General features: G+C 40.5%; 1 protein-coding gene across 6 annotated transcripts in view; it reads right to left on the bottom strand.

Moving 5' to 3' along the window:
• Nucleotides 1-335: 335 nt before the first annotated feature.
• The window catches only part of LOC101155599 (coiled-coil domain-containing protein 136), a 30,827-nt gene continuing 15,545 nt past the window's right edge, over nucleotides 336-15,617 (bottom strand). For 4 of the 6 annotated variants that reach the window (XM_011475954.3, XM_020703904.2, XM_020703901.2 and 1 more), the window contains exons 3-9: nucleotides 14,448-14,522; nucleotides 12,811-13,113; nucleotides 11,787-11,904; nucleotides 7,437-7,713; nucleotides 7,210-7,341; nucleotides 5,864-5,976; nucleotides 336-2,827 (exon numbers count right to left, since the gene is read on the bottom strand). In XM_011475954.3, the coding sequence (XP_011474256.1) occupies nucleotides 2,815-2,827; nucleotides 5,864-5,976; nucleotides 7,210-7,341; nucleotides 7,437-7,713; nucleotides 11,787-11,904; nucleotides 12,811-13,113; nucleotides 14,448-14,522 (1,031 nt within the window). In that variant the 3' untranslated portion in view covers nucleotides 336-2,814. The remainder of the gene's footprint in view (nucleotides 2,828-5,863; nucleotides 5,977-7,209; nucleotides 7,342-7,436; nucleotides 7,714-11,786; nucleotides 11,905-12,810; nucleotides 13,114-14,447; nucleotides 14,523-15,617) is intronic. The other 2 variants (XR_002290393.2, XM_020703902.2) reach the window with 2 other exon arrangements.

Below are 15,617 nucleotides of genomic sequence, written 5' to 3'. Positions count from 1 at the left end.
TACGAGTATGAATATAGGAAACAAAAAGCTTCAAGGTTTCTATTGATTATAGAATGTGATTCAGAATCGGAGGGGATTCGGTGGAGACGTGACTGCAGCTAAGAGGCTTGACGCACCGTCACGTCTATCTATCCACGAGGGAGCTGTGGCTGTGAGATCACACCACTTCTCTGGAGTTCTGGCTATTAATATCCACACAACCCCTCGTAAAGTGAAGCCAGCGTAGACACGGTTCCCACTCAGGTCGAGTGTTTTCATGAATGGGACTCCCAGAAACCCAAAACCTTGTGACCGTAATAGTCGGTGAGGTCTGCATCCAAAAAAAGAAAACTCAGTCATCTTTTGAGCTGGATATATTTATTTTTTTTCTTGAAGTCATTTACAGTGCAAAATAGACCTCCAAGTAACAAAATAGCCACAACTATACTGAAAACAACAATGCGATCCATGTGCAATACAGAAGCTTCCTAGACTTTGGATGTTAATATTCATGAAACAAGCAAAAAAATAAAACACAATGATATCCCAAATCGGGCAGAATATTCTATTGCAATAAATGGCTTCTATTGCAACGGGATCAAGTAGTGACATTTGCAGTCTTGTGGCACATGTCATTTCTATGATTGTTTGTGTGCAGACGTGACGTTGGTCCTGCTGTGTTTATGGAGGTTCCTAGTGTGCGCTCTGGCACCTATGCGGTCAGCCGCGATATAAATGCATGCGACGAGTACCTCACCTTCAAACACAGAAACACTGACAATGGTTGGAGATGCTCCTCCAGATAACGTCACCATAAATAAACATTTACGTTAACAGAGAATCTGTCTATCAAATATACGATGCTCTTTCAAAAAAGAATAAACTTTCTACAAAGCTAGTACAAATGGATATAGGAAATATCTCTCCCATAGTACTGTTTGTCACTCCTATTTACATGGAATACAAAGTAACAGAACTCACAAACATAAATTAGATCTATTATGCTCTACGTGTTTCATAGCATGCGCTTAAAGTCCTACGAGGTCGTCACACAAAAGATTATTTCACAGATGTAAACGGATTCCTTCAATACATAAATAGAAGTGTTTGTAAGTGATGCTAAGTCTGATGCTTTTCTATATGTACAGGTTTTGGACCCTCACAAAGTCTCACCTCATCGATGGTTTTACTTGATCTGCAGCTAAAATAGCCTGATTTTTATGCAACTTTCCGCTCATAAATCTGAGTCACTGCAGTCCCATGGAGTACCTGTAAGCATCTGCAGACCTTCAAACAATCCACTCAGAAAAGCAGAGTCAATATAAATCGGATGAAGGCAAAAGAAAAGTTTCTTTGACATTTAGCTGAATGTAAGGAAAAACAACACAAAGTTCAGCTCAGCCTCAAGTTTTCTCAACTTTTGCTGCACTTTTAGAATACATCAAGAATGCAGCAGAGTGTGTGTCTTTTACTTCGTTTTATTTTTTTGGTTTCAGTGCAGCTTTTTGTAGCTGCATGATTTAAAGGTGAGCAGGCAGGCAGGATGGACACCACTGACTGTTAGATTTGCTACAGGTGTGCAGGGACTGACATTATGCATCTTATATTTTTCAAAGCGGGATCTGTGTGAAGCAACTATCAGGGCTGTACCTACAGAAGACAGCAGCCATGCAATCTCAGTTTGACGATAAGAAAAGGAATTACAGCAGAGCGAGCCAAACTGACAGGCAAAAACCAACAACTTCTGCATTCAAAACAGCTTAGAAACTGTCAGCGTGGGGTTTTAAATCCCACTTTCGTCATCAGACAGTTGCACAAAATGTTTATAATAAGGTCCTTCAATTAAAACTGTTGCAAAGCTGCAACAGTTTGAACTGGGTAGGTGGGCCACATTGCAGCATTGACTCTGCTGTGAAGAAAACGTGAATTTATTGTTAAATAGTCCGCCCTGCGTCATCCAGGGAGTTGTTTCAAATAGCAACAAAATTAGCTCATCTTGCAGATTCAGTTTAGCTCCTCTATGGCCCCTTTCTTAATTCTTCAAACAGATAGCCCTCTGACTGCTGTTTTCTTCAACTTGGACACTAATAAATTCTCAACACATCCTCATTTCACAGAGACCATTAAGCCGGGAGTGGCAGGTTAATTAAGATATTCTTGTCATTCTAGTAATTGCACTATAACTGCTGCTTTCACAGAAAAAGGCCTGACATTCAGTCATTGCTGAAAAGCAACTGATAGTTTGATTTGGGTGAATATACCGGTACTCATTTTCAGTGAAGGGGAGTGCGCAGCCGGAACGCTTGCCTTTATTACCAAACATACAACACCTCCATCAAAAATGAATAAATAATGGTTAAATTAAATAAATGCCATTTGAAGCACATTAAGACCTTCATTGTGTCACATTGCTGAAAGAGAAAAAAGCTCATTTTTACTGACACAGGGGAGGACTGGCACAGCACTAGGACACTTCAACTGGAGGGATCCATCCTCATGCGGGCTCCCTGCAGGCCAGATCATCTCCATCGATGTTTTTCTCTACAAACAAGACTGACAGGCAGCATCATTCTCAGCGCACGTTGTACCGCCTCATTAGAGATGAAACTTCCCATAGGTTTTTCTACTAAACTGCTGTATTTTATATCCTCCTTTCAATCATTCCGGGTTAGTCTACGGATGTGGCAGAAGACAAGGAAGGCTGGTCTGAAGCAGACGTCCGTCCTTTTCACAGTTGTTATCCATCCAGTCAGCATCGGACCAGAGCTCGCAGTAAGCTAGCCATTGCCAGTAGCAGTGCTGCAGCTGCAGAGAGAGTCACAATGGAGCTCCAACCTACCTCACTCCCCTAAGGGAAAACACGAAAAAAGTATATGGGAGGGGTGCAGGTGAGGGTTCATCGCACACACATCAATAGCACAAAGCTTTTAAAAAAAAAAAAACTAAACATTTTAGGAAATATGCATGAGGCTGTCTTCACTTGTGCTGCAGGAGTTTCATGCTGTTACTGTGTTTAAGGTTAGGCCAGTTTTTGAGGGCTACACCTGCCTCCTGCAGTTATGGTGAGGACCTCATGACTCACCAAAGTACCATCATGCTTGATTAATGTGTGCTGAAGAGGGTCAAGCAAAAGAGGAAAATGAAAGCTCTGCTGGTTTACACTGTGGACAAAAGTGGCAGAAAAATATTAAGACTTTCATACTCATCAGTATTAAAAACAGTATAATCAATCGGAAAATCAGAGCGAGACCATTTTTTTATTTGGTCAGAAACACAGATATTGTTCTGAGATGCAGCTTTAGACAGAACTGACTTTAATATCACTTTAATATCATAGACTTGTGGCAAACTTTTCAACTCTGCATTATAAAAGAATCAAGCATCGTCTATGTCTATTTAGACAAGTTTGACCCTAACTTTTCAGCAATAAATTTATAGACAGCCTCAGAAGTTCAGTTAGTGATCAAAAAATAAGAAACCAATTGTTTATCAGTTCATTATCATCTAACCGAGCTTTTTACTAAGCATAATTAATTAATTGTTCTGAAAAATGTCCCGATGTGTTGAAGGAGGTAAAACTGATATACCTGAAAGTTAGTCACTGCTTACTGGTTAAGCTGTTAAAAAGGATTTTTTCATAAACAAGTAACTAATATGGAAGTTTAATTCAAATTATTCACTTTGAACATTGAGCTGTAAAGGATTTTGGAATATTTTTGTGGACTCTGATGATCTTGTCCCTTGTAATCTATTTGTGAATTTTTGTTGTCGCTGATTTTAAAATGAAACATTAGGGTTAAAGGCAGCAGCTCCAATTTTGAGGGCAGCTCCCTTGCTTTTTTGATATTACGTACTTTCATCACTATAGGGCACAATGGATTATAAAGCGCACCTTCAATGAATGGTCTCTTTTAGAACTTATGTCATGGTATGTAAGACACAATTAATTTTATTCTGGTTTACAGCACTTTGTTTAAAAAAGTGTAAAAAAATAATGATTTGATTTGATTTGTTTCAATTAAGCGAGAAAAAGGAGCCGGAAATAAGTCCGTCAGTCAAAATGTACTGACTAAGTTCACAATAATTCTAATTCCTGTTTGTGACATGCTACACATTAGCATATTCACAATAATACCTAACCTTGTTTGCAACATGTAAAAAGGCAGACTGATACAGCTTAAAAAAAACGTTACTGTGACAACGCCAACTCCCAACCTTGTAGTAACATGTAGAAAACACAGTTAAACACTGCAACACGTTATCATATTTATATTAACATCTAACCTTGTCTGTAACTCGTAAAAAAGCAAAGCGTCATGTAGGCTACCTCTCAAAATCGCTTTGACATCAGGCGCACTCACATTTTAAAAAAAAACTTAAAATATAGAAAGATAAACTACTAAACAGTTGCTGAAGTGTTACAAACTAACTAAGAAATACTTCAGTAACTTCTGACCCGTAACTAATCCTTAATGAAGAGGTTTCTGAAGGACCGGACAGTAACTCATTTGTCTCAGACTTTGTAATCGCCTCTGGGTCACTTAAGGGGAATAAGAATGAGTCTGCTGACAGCTGTGCTTACATTATTATGTGAAAAACCATGCAAAAAGCTCACTTGAGTAGTTAAAAACCTAAAGTGTGAACACGTATTACTGTCTGCCTTTTGGGGTTGCATGTGGTTAACATTTAAATGAGCAACAAAGTATGCATGTTAATTCTTCTTGTAATTATTATTAAAATAAAATCATTAATGCAACAGCATCTCTTTAACTACATTACATTTTCTTCATTAAAAACTGGCTACATTTTAGTCCAAATTACTTTTTTTTTTGCTATAAAGCTGAAAGAAAAAAAACGTATTTAAGTAACTGATTCTTCCTATAAAGAAATTTAAGGTCATTTTCAAATACATTTCTAAATGAAAGGGGTCTACTTTAATCCACAATGAAGTCATGTGTTTCATTACTGAGCAGAGTAGGTTTCACAGATTATGAGGTGCACATGAAGTGTACCATTAAGTCCTTTGTTCTAACAGCCTGTAGTTGGCACGCTCTCAAAGTAATTTAGGCACACAATCAATGTGTGGGCGTTTAAGTTAAGTAGCGATGGTGCCAATGAGCCTTCCAGAGACAGAAGCTCAGTTGATTTGAAAGGGAATCAGGAGGTCCTGCAGTGATTTAAACGTATAAGAGATGAAATGCTGCACAAGCAAATAGAAACAATATTTCTTAGCCCAGATATACATGATGATAAATGTGCTTTACTTTTTCCAAGTCAGCGATAAGGCATATTTCCCAAAATGGTGAACACTAATTCATTTACACTCAAAGAAATATTATACATTTGTCAAACTGCCTACCCGTCCCATCCTACTGAGCGTTCACAAACACATTACCATATACTGTTAAATTACATCCAAACTGTTTTTTTTTTTTCTTTAAGAATCAGAGTGCTCTTTAAAATGTAGAATAAATCTGAACTTCAGGGAATCTCAACATGACAGTAACAGGCTTAGTTCACCAAAATAACAAAACAACTTGTTTATTTTTTGTCATTTTTGTTTTAAATTTCAGTGCAAAAGTTACCAGAGTAAAATGTTTCTGAGAACGACAGTTCGCCAATATTTATTGGAGGTTTGTCCAGCTAAGAGGAATCACTCGGTCCAATCAGTCATTTCTTTGACAGTAATTTATGGCTGCAATTTTATTTATGAAAATAGTGTCTTTGAAGCCTCTTTAGTGCCTGACTGAACTGCTGATTTTGGACACTAAAGTAAATGTAAACAAAGTCTGGAACCTGCAGATAAATCCCATTCTTTCTACATTTAGGTGAACTAATCTGTTGTGTATAATTACTATTATGCAGAGATAAACTCCTCCCATACCTTGCTCTCTGGGACGCCAGCTCCGACAACCAGCACCAGACCACAGCCACAATTACAATCATTCCTATGAAGGGGATGGAGAGAACAGGGTGCTCAGACGGATGGATGAGTCTCTGAGGAGGGAACAAAAACAAGCAAAACGACCATGGAGATGAGGAGGATGAAGGAATGGATGAATGGACTCAAGTGGCAAAATAATCAACACCGAGCAAACTCAGCCAAAACACACAGAAAAATAATCCACCAATTCAGTGTGAAACAATGGATGCATGGTGTGGAGCGAAGGTACTAATGGAGGAATTCAACTTCCTATCAAACAAACAATGCATAGCTGTACGGTGGCAGAAACATCAACCAAATGGGAGTATGGGTGCACGGAATTGTGTGGCATTTACTGTCAGCGTGTGAGGCCAGGAATAAGACGGAAGACACACGGGGTCTAGATGAGTATTAGTTAGAGGTTACAAGTCTCTCCTCATTTTGTGGAGACCTTGGTTTAATGCAGGCTGAGAGATCATGGACATTCAGAGAACAAGGACAGCATCAGAGACAGGCACGGGTAGACAGTTTGACACCACGCAGACACACCTCACCATGGCTGTTGTAGACAAAACACAGTTTTCACCTCAATCATTTTTAATTTATTCTTTAGTCGGTTAACTTTCAACCTACTGGTTCCATAATTATAGAGTTTCTTTAAAATTTCAGATGGACATCTTTCCTTTTCTCATGCTGTGATTGCTCTACTCTTCTTTTTAAAAGCGTTTACGTTTTTTGGCCCCAGTGGAGGAAATATACACCCAAGAAAACAACAGCTAGGTACTTATTTCAACAGTGGAAACTATTTAAATGACTCTTAACTGTTGACATTTCTCCAAAATCTTTTCATAATTCTGTTGTTTTGTCTTCTACTGGAGAGATTTTGTTTTCACATATTAGAGTGTTTGTCCATCAACAGTATTAAGCAGCACTGCCACAGAGAAGTCAGGACACAGAAACAGCGGGAGGGGGCAATCCCCAGCCCAAAGCACAGTAAAAAATTGATATGGGCTGACAGACCAGGTCAGCTCATTTGAAACATGTATTGCTACGATATGAAACACATAAAAAAGTGGGCTCGACACACAAAGGAGGTTTGTGTTAGTTGAAAATGCGGCTGAAAAAAGCACGTCTTTAATCATTTAGAAATCACTTCAATAAAGAAGATTAATTGCATGTTATGTCTTGAAAAGAAAAATCCACTATGTGGTTAAAAATACAGTAAAATGTCTTGAAATTGGACACTGACTGAACAGTATTTTACATATTCACATTTGTCTCAGGATGGCAGGCCTTTGGCGTCTTACCCGATTCCCTCCTGACAGCTTCTCCAACTCTGCCTTGCAGCGCTGCAGCTCCTCCTCCAGCTCTGCTCGCTCCCTCTGGCTGCTGTCATACAGTACCTGCAGTTCCTTGAGTTCCATCTTTAGTCCGTCACACTAGTGGACACAAGCAAATTATTTAAATGTGACAGCATGATGTTACCCACAAAACCCCCAAAAATATGCTTGTTTTTAACTCCAGGGCATCATACTTCTCTCTGGACCTGCGAGGCCTTCTCCTCAGCCTGTTTCAGCTGGTCTCTCAGGGAGAAGATTTCCCCGACGCCTCCGTTCCAGCCTGTCGGTGTCACCGGCTTCCCATCAAAGGAGATGTTCTTCTGGATGGAGGCATCCACCAGGCGACAGTTCTCAGACTGGGCCATGGTCATGTAGCTCTCTGTCATGACCTCATCTGAGCCAATCTCTGTCACCTTCTCGTCAGTGCCCTCTACTGCGTCCTCCTCTTTTAGTGACAGGTAGACGCTGGAGCTGAAAGATCAGACCCATATTGTTAGATACACTTTTGGAAAAGATTTGAGCTAAAAAAATACCAGGCAGGTTTGGGACTAACAAGTGAGGTATTAGAAATAAGAGGCAGAGCCTTCAGCTTTCAGGCTTCTTTTTCTTCGTTCTACTTCAGGAGGCAGACCCCAACTGCTTTCAAAGTGAGAAACTTTCCTTTTAGAAAAAACTGTTAGTCGGCGTCTTGCTTGCCAAAAACAGGGAAGCTGCAATATGTATGTCACTTATATAGACCATTAGTAAACAAGTAAGAGAATCTGGTTTTATCGGAAAATTGGATTTTACAGTTCTCATTATGAAACTCTGTCTGAGGCTTTTCTTGAAAGTTCTTGGGACAACCTCAGTTGGAACTGGTACTTTATTAAAATATAGTAATACGGCACGGTTTGAATTCTGTTCAGTTATGCTGCTATAGGCTTGGATGGCTAGAGGTTTTGAAAGACAGCGGGTGTTTTTACCATTGAACACTATTCTCAGTCTGCTCTTTTTCTCATTCATAAATGTACTTTGCAATCCTTAAGGCTTTAGTCACAGGGATGGGGGGGGTCAACCCATACAGGTGCTGTGGGTTTTCAGGTTGTCTCCGGCCGTGGAGAGTTGTAGACAGGAGAAAATGCATCTTAAAGGGGGTACAAGGTGTGTCTTGCAGTTTCCTTGAGGCTCAAGCGGCCACTTTAGGGGACATCATGAAAATGGACCGTACAATTGTTTTGTGAGGTAAATGTATCGTGAAATACACTATAGTACCAAAAGTAATGGCTCACCCATCCAAAGGATCAGAATCAGGTGTTCTAATCACTCGGCCTGGCCACAGGTGTATAAAATCAAGCACTCAGGCATACAGACTGTTTTCACCAACATTTGTGAAAGAATGGGCCGCTATCATGAGCTCTGAGAATTCCAGCGTGGAACTGTCATAGGACACCAGCTTTGCAACAAAGTCAGCTGTGAAATGTCCCCGCTCCTTAATATTCCACAGTCAACTGTCAGCTCTATCAGAACAAAATGAAAGAGTTTGGAAACAACAGCAAGTCACTCATGAAGTGGTACACAACATAAACTGATGGAGAGGGGCCGGCAGATGCTGAAGTGTAAGAGGTTGCCAAAATTCTGCACAGTCAATTGGTGCAGAGCTCCAAACTTCATGTGATCATCAGATTAGCCCAAGTACATTATGCAGAGAGCTTCATGGAATGGGTTTCCATGGCAGAGAAGCTGCATCCAAGCCTCACATCACCAAGTGCAGTGCAAAGCGACAGATGAAGTGGTGTAAAGCAGGCTGCCACTGGACTCTAGAGCAGTGGAGACGCCTTCTCTGGAATGATGGATCACGCTTTTCCATCTGGCAATCTGATGGATAAGTCTGGGTTTGGAGGTTGCCAGGAGAAAGGTACATTTCAGACTACACTGTGCCAAGTGTGAAATTTGGTGGAAGAGTTATGGTGTGGGGTTGTCTTTCAGGACGTGGGCTTCGCCCCTTAGTTCCAGTAAAAGGAACTCTGAATGCTTCAAGATACCAAAACATTTTGGACAATTCCATGCTCCCAACTTTATAGGAACAGTTTGGAGCGAGCCCCTTCCTCTTCTGTGCACCAGTGCACAAAGCAAGGTCCATAAAGACAGGGATGACAGAGTCTGGTGTGGATGAACTTGACTGGTCTGCACAGAGTCCTGACCAGAACCCAATAGAACACCTTTGGGATGAATTAGAGCAGAGACTGAGAGCCAGGCGTTCTCCACCAACATCAGTGTGTGACCTCACCAATGCGCTTTTGGAAGAACGATAAAAAATTCCTAAAAACACACTCCACAACCTTGTAGACAGCCTTCTACAGAGAAGAGCTGAAGCTGTCCAAGCTGCAAATGGTGGACCGACATCATATTGAACTCTATGGGTATAGAATGGGATAGCATTTCAGTTTATATGCAAGTCAAGGCAGGTGAATTAATACTGTTGGTAAAATAGCGTATTGGGGAAAATAAGTTACCCATCTACGGGTAATGCTTAGTAAGGTGTGCATACTGGTTCCTTACTGACCATGAGGAAGCGCTGCACACACGGGGTGTGCAGGTAATACGTAAAATGCTCATAGAACGCCCACACAAACAACACTCTGATTTTCAAATTTCCTCATATCTAACAGTCAGGCTGCACACACGGAGCACACACATATCACTTGAACAGCACTTATGGGCCTTTTGCACAATGCGCACAGTTAGAGGGAGTTAAAAAAATGAAAACTTTGTACAATGTGCTTTTTTTCTTATCTACTCTACCTTTCCCGTACTTACCTTTCTTTACGTGTTGTTTATCTTGTTTAAGTGTTTTGAAGATTTTCACTCTACAGGCTTATCTAGCAATTTACAATCTTACAATCTTGTTACAATCTCTGTATTTGTCTGATTCCTTCCTACTTCTCCCATGAGTGCAACTACTAAAGCATTGCTTTTGTCTTTCAGCAGATGTTACAGGGATTTTTTGCTCGTCTACTTTCTGTTCCCTCATTGCTGCAGAGACCTCTTCCTCCTGGCTTATAAACAGATGTTTCAAGCCTTTTGTGCTCTTCTGTCTGTGTCCTGTTTTCTCATTGCTGCAGTTACTAGCTATCTTTTGGTTTTTTACAGGTGTCTGATTCTTTCTTTTTCTGTCAGAGCCCAACACAAATGGTAGCTCTTAGCTCTAAGGACAAGGTTAAATCCAAATTGTCCTTTAAAAAAAGGCATTTCAAGGAAGTGGCTCGTTAAAGCTCCATTGACTCAGATGAGAATCTGAGGACATTGGAGCTGCATCCGTTGCATCAGCTTCAACAGGTCAGACCTAAATCTTTGAACAATATTTTAAGTATCAAATGGGCTATGGAAAGAGAACGGCTCAAATCCCGCAGCAAGAGAAGCAAGCTGATAAGGATTAATACAACGTTCTTGCAAATGTCTGCTGGTTGTCACGGCAACAAAGCAACATTGCAGCCAAGCTTACTCACCAACACATTAACCCAAACAACTAAGCGCTGTGGCTATGGAGCTTACACAGAAGTTTTTACTATTTTGTTTTGTTTTTGGTCAAACTGTTGGTTTCCTTGTTAATCACAATACGACCATAAGCTTTCAGATTGAAAAGAAGTTTATTTATTATATCAATATCTAGAAATTTAAGTCGGCATATTATTAAAATCTGCATTTCATCACTTGAGGTGCCTCGGGCATCTAGTTCAGAAGCCTCCTGGACCCCTCCCCGGGTAGGTGTTTCAGGCATGTCCCACTGGGCAGAGGCCCCGGGGAAGACCCAGGACACGCTGGAGAGACTACGTCCCTCGGCTGGCCTGGGAACGCCTCAGAGTCCCCCCAGAGGAGCTGGAGGAAGTGGCCATGGCGAGGGAAGTCTGGGCATCTTTGCTTAGACTGTTGCCACCATGACCCGGTCCCGGATAAGCGGAGGAAGATGGATGGATGGATGGATGGATGGATGGATGGATGGATGGCATTTCATCTTTTGATCTCAACGTGTTCCCTTTAGTCTTTTAACTATGATTATGTCGTCTTTAGCCAAAATTCTATAAATTGGGTTGTTTTCTAGGACATAGTTTCTGCAGAGCAGGACTTTCTATTAGAACTTTGCCTCAGAGTTGTGGGCGGGATTGTTGGCACTGAGCAACCCCATCCTCCTTGTTGCTGAGAGCTCGGAGCAGAGAGCTTGTGGCCCACACTGTGCATTTTCTATGCCACAAATACACTCTATATTAAACAGCTTTTTATCGTCTGCTCCTGATTCACAACAATTCGAATTAAAAAATGCTCAGAAATGCAATTTTAAGCTAAATTTTCTTTATATATGTCCTCCGTCATCAGAAAAATGCCACAGGAACATGTTAAAAACAAAAAAAATTATCGATGTAGGCTTTTAAAATTACAAATCTGCCTGCAGTGACTGAGTACAACATATGACCCTAATAGGGGGTCAGTTTCCCAGAGCATTCCCCACCACCACCACCAATGGCTGATCAACAAGCAGTGCTCCTGAGTGAGCAGTGTTGACCTCTCACCACGTCCTCTGTCTCTGCAGCAGCTGCAGCCTCTCGGACAGATGTCTGTTGTCCTCTTTCAGGGTCTGACACTCCTCCCTCAGCTTTCGGCACTCCTCCTTCAGCAGGTCCACGTCACCTGTGACAACAGACAGAAGGTAGTAGATATTTTGGGCTGGAGAATTTTTCATGCTGCATTCTTTAGAACACATTTTAGACTTCTCAAATGCTAGTTTATGTCATTACCTCTGACTGGTGTGCCAAACTAGCCAAATTTGTAACTCTGTGGTGTAAATACGTAAGAAAAGAAATATCCTAGGCCGGACAAAAAAGAGGGATGCTTTAGGCAGCTGAGCAATAGAATCTTCTGTGGGAGAGAATAAATCTCTTTGGTGTGGCTTTTAGCCTTGGTGACTTGGCAGACCTATTACATGCACAAAAAGCCATAAAGGCTATAAATCACACAGAAGAGAAGTCATTAGATGTCCTCCTTTGTTCTGAATGCAGGTCAGCTGAGCTCATCTTTTACTTCACTTGTGGAATGAAGGATCTGCTCCTTAACTCATCACAGCAAAGGTTTAGGACAAATCATGTTTTGGTAAATAACACCCACCCAGCCTTTTCCAAAAGTCTCACCCGAGGCTCAGCTGAGAAGCCCAGCAGTGATGTCATGTGTTGTGTGTCTTTGTGTGTCATGGCTTCATCTTCCTGGTATTCTAACATACACATCATTTGCAACCCTCAGTGACCACATTTTTAAAAGTTTATGAAGCCTAGAATTGATTTATGTTCTTGACAGCAGGATGTTAAAATGATGTGAAAGAATAGGACCATCCATTATCCTGCCGTTTGTTTTCCAGATTTAATATACAGTGACAGATTGTGGGTTGGTTTGTGTGAGCTCGACAGGTTCATGTGAGAAGACGTCAGAAGGTCTTTACGAGGAAAATCATTGCAGGATTTTTTGACAGCAACCTCCTCATTCTCAGTTCCTTCTGCTGTTCAGCCATCTACAGCTGTCTTGTGTGAGCCTTTACTTCCTCACCCTCTCTCCTCTCTGCCTCCCTGCGCTGGCTCTTCATCCTGATCTCAGCCCTCAGCGTTGTGATCTCCAGCTCGTACTCCTGGGTCTCATCACTGAGGCGCTGCAGCTCGGCCCGCCGCCGACACAGCTCCTCCTGCAGCGACGCAATGTCGTTCTCCCTCTCTGCGGCAGCCTCCTCCGCCGCCTGCTGGAGCAGAACCACCTCCTCTTGGGCCACACGCAGCTCCTCCTGGAGCTCAGTAAGTTCACTTTCCTTCTCCTCCTCCAGGCTGTCCATCTCCTCCTGCACAGAGCGCAGCTGGGCTGCAGCCAGAGGTGGAGAAGTTTAGCTTTTCTGTTTGGAAGATGTGAGCGTGAGACTGCAGCCTGAACACATTCGTGTGCGCGCGTGATCTCAGCGGAGGTATTTGCGAAAGTGGGATGCGTGTGTTTGCGCGTGGGTGGCGTGTTCTTGCACGGGCTTCAGTGTGTGTGCCGTGTGTGGGTACAGAAAGAGCAGCTGATGTAACTGAACGTAACAGGCTCGCTTTGTAGAGGAAAGGTCCAACTTTTTAGTTCAGTCCATTCAGGGAGGACAGCTTGACTCATATTTCTATTTTTTTAACTGAATTCACCTTTTTTATTGTCTCCTTCTTTAAACTTTATTGTTAAGGAAACTTGTGTAGTTATGATACAAGACATTTTGTGTTAGTAATAAGCTATCCCCTACGAATTTCCATCAGAATTTAAAAAATGTTTTCAATTTAAACTTTATTTATATTTCAAGAGGTAAAGGTTAAATCAATAGGGCAGACACTTGCTGCAGACAACAGGGATTAACTGACATTTTTTAAAAATGTATAGCCACTTCAACAGAGGATGTGCCATTTGAACTCAATCACAAATAAAAAGGGCATAGGGCTGGGCATTACTGCCAAAGTACAATTCACACAAATACATAATTTATTCTTCAACTGCCCATACAATACTGATTGTCAAAGAAAAAAATATATTTCTTGAAATAAAAGTTGAAAAAAAAAGGAATTAAAAACTAATTAAAAGCTGTTTTTTGATACAAAAAATGGATTTAAAGCAAAAAGTTATAGATTTACTGAAGTAGAAATTGTATTTTATAAGTAAAGATGCATCAGTTATTTTAAACCATGCTGTAAAATGGAACATGAGTGGCCGGTATTGATAGTATTTTGTGTACCAGTAACTGTCAGATTACAATTTGTCAGATGGATGATAAATCTTGATTAGACTTAAATGAAAGGAAACGAAAAGATATTCTTTCTTGTAACGTTAAAAATGGTTAAATATCTATATTCACTCTGACTCATTAATTCAAAATTTTCCTAACTTGGATAATATTTGCTCTAACCTTTAGGGTTTTCCATTTCTTTTGAGGTTTGAATTACTTCCTGCAGTGTAGCGTTGAACTGAGCCTATCATAATGCAGCTCCAATGCCCTGGAAATTATTTTTTAAATCAATAACTACTCGATTTATGTGTTGGCTTTAATTCTGGTCCTCTGCTTTCAGAGATTATACAGTAATGAACAAACAAAACAGCAAAATAAAATCAATATGATATTAGGCGAATTAATAGTAACATAAAACACAGATGGTTATTACTTTTTGCTCTTATATTAATACCTTGAAGATTCTGGATCTGCCGTGTGAAGGCCTCAGCCTGATGAGCACTGGCTAAACGCTCATCCTCCAGCAGACCTGGTGGGAAAGACAGGAGAAGAAGATGGGTGACAGGAGAAAATCAGCAGGACTCGCAACTCATCCTTTGAAAATAAGGCACAGCTAGATGACATAAGGAACTTTTCAAAGCCAGCCCAGTAATATACGTTTTTAGCACATTATTATCAAAGACAGAAGGCAAATAAAGCTGATTCTTTTGGCTGTAATCTTTGACAGATTTTACTTTTGTTCTCAAGCTTTCTGTCCATGCTTGGTTCCTTTAGTTCCCGTGATACCAAAATATTTCTGTTGGGAGCCTCAGGCAGATTCACTGGAGACTGTAATACAACACCAACAGCAGCGTCAATGCAGAGAATAGTCACTTCAGTCTTTAGGTTCTAGAAAGATTGGTTAGTGAGCACATAAACCACCACAGGGAAACTTCTGAAGCCTAAAGAGAAAAACATGCATCAAACCACTTTGCCTCCAAAATTACCTTAATTTAACTTAAAAGCAAAAACATAAGTGATTTTTTTTTTCATTGCCGGAAACAAATTCAGGCATCAAGGGGTTAAAATTACAGAAAATATTTGAATAAAATCAAAAAAAGGGGATGTTTGTCTGTTTCTGTGTTTATTTGGTTTTATTGTGTCGAATTCTAAAACCTTTCTGAAATATTTTTTTAAGTGTGGGAAAGACTTTCCTGGAATTAGGTTGAACTGGTTTGCCTGGGATATTTTTTCATGACATTTTATTTCATAATGACCCACTGGTTTAAAAAAAAATTGTTTAGGATGGAGGGGGCACTACCACTGTCTGTTGGACAGCGTTGGGATTTTTAGACATATTGATTTGTTATATAGGAACCTCTGTGTAGATAGTTTTCAGACAGGACTGATGTACTAGTTAGATCTGCAAATAGTCCTCCATTTGCTTCCAGAATAAACAACCCCCCACCACCGTAAAGCTCTTTGAATTATTTCAGTAATAAAAAAAACACATCTTCAAGTATGTATGCATTTTTAAATTACAAATGTTTTGAAAAATAGAGTTATCTAGTAACCTGGAAGGGGCCGTGAACGAATCATCTGACCCACAGTGTTTTCCGACTGCATTTTAGACCATTTGTTCAAG

This window comes from Oryzias latipes, chromosome 6 (genome assembly GCF_002234675.1).
Source record: "Oryzias latipes chromosome 6, ASM223467v1".
NCBI classification, from domain to species: Eukaryota; Metazoa; Chordata; class Actinopteri; order Beloniformes; family Adrianichthyidae; genus Oryzias; species Oryzias latipes.
Note: the sequence above shows the minus strand (reverse complement) of the source record. Positions and strands in the feature narration are given on the sequence as shown.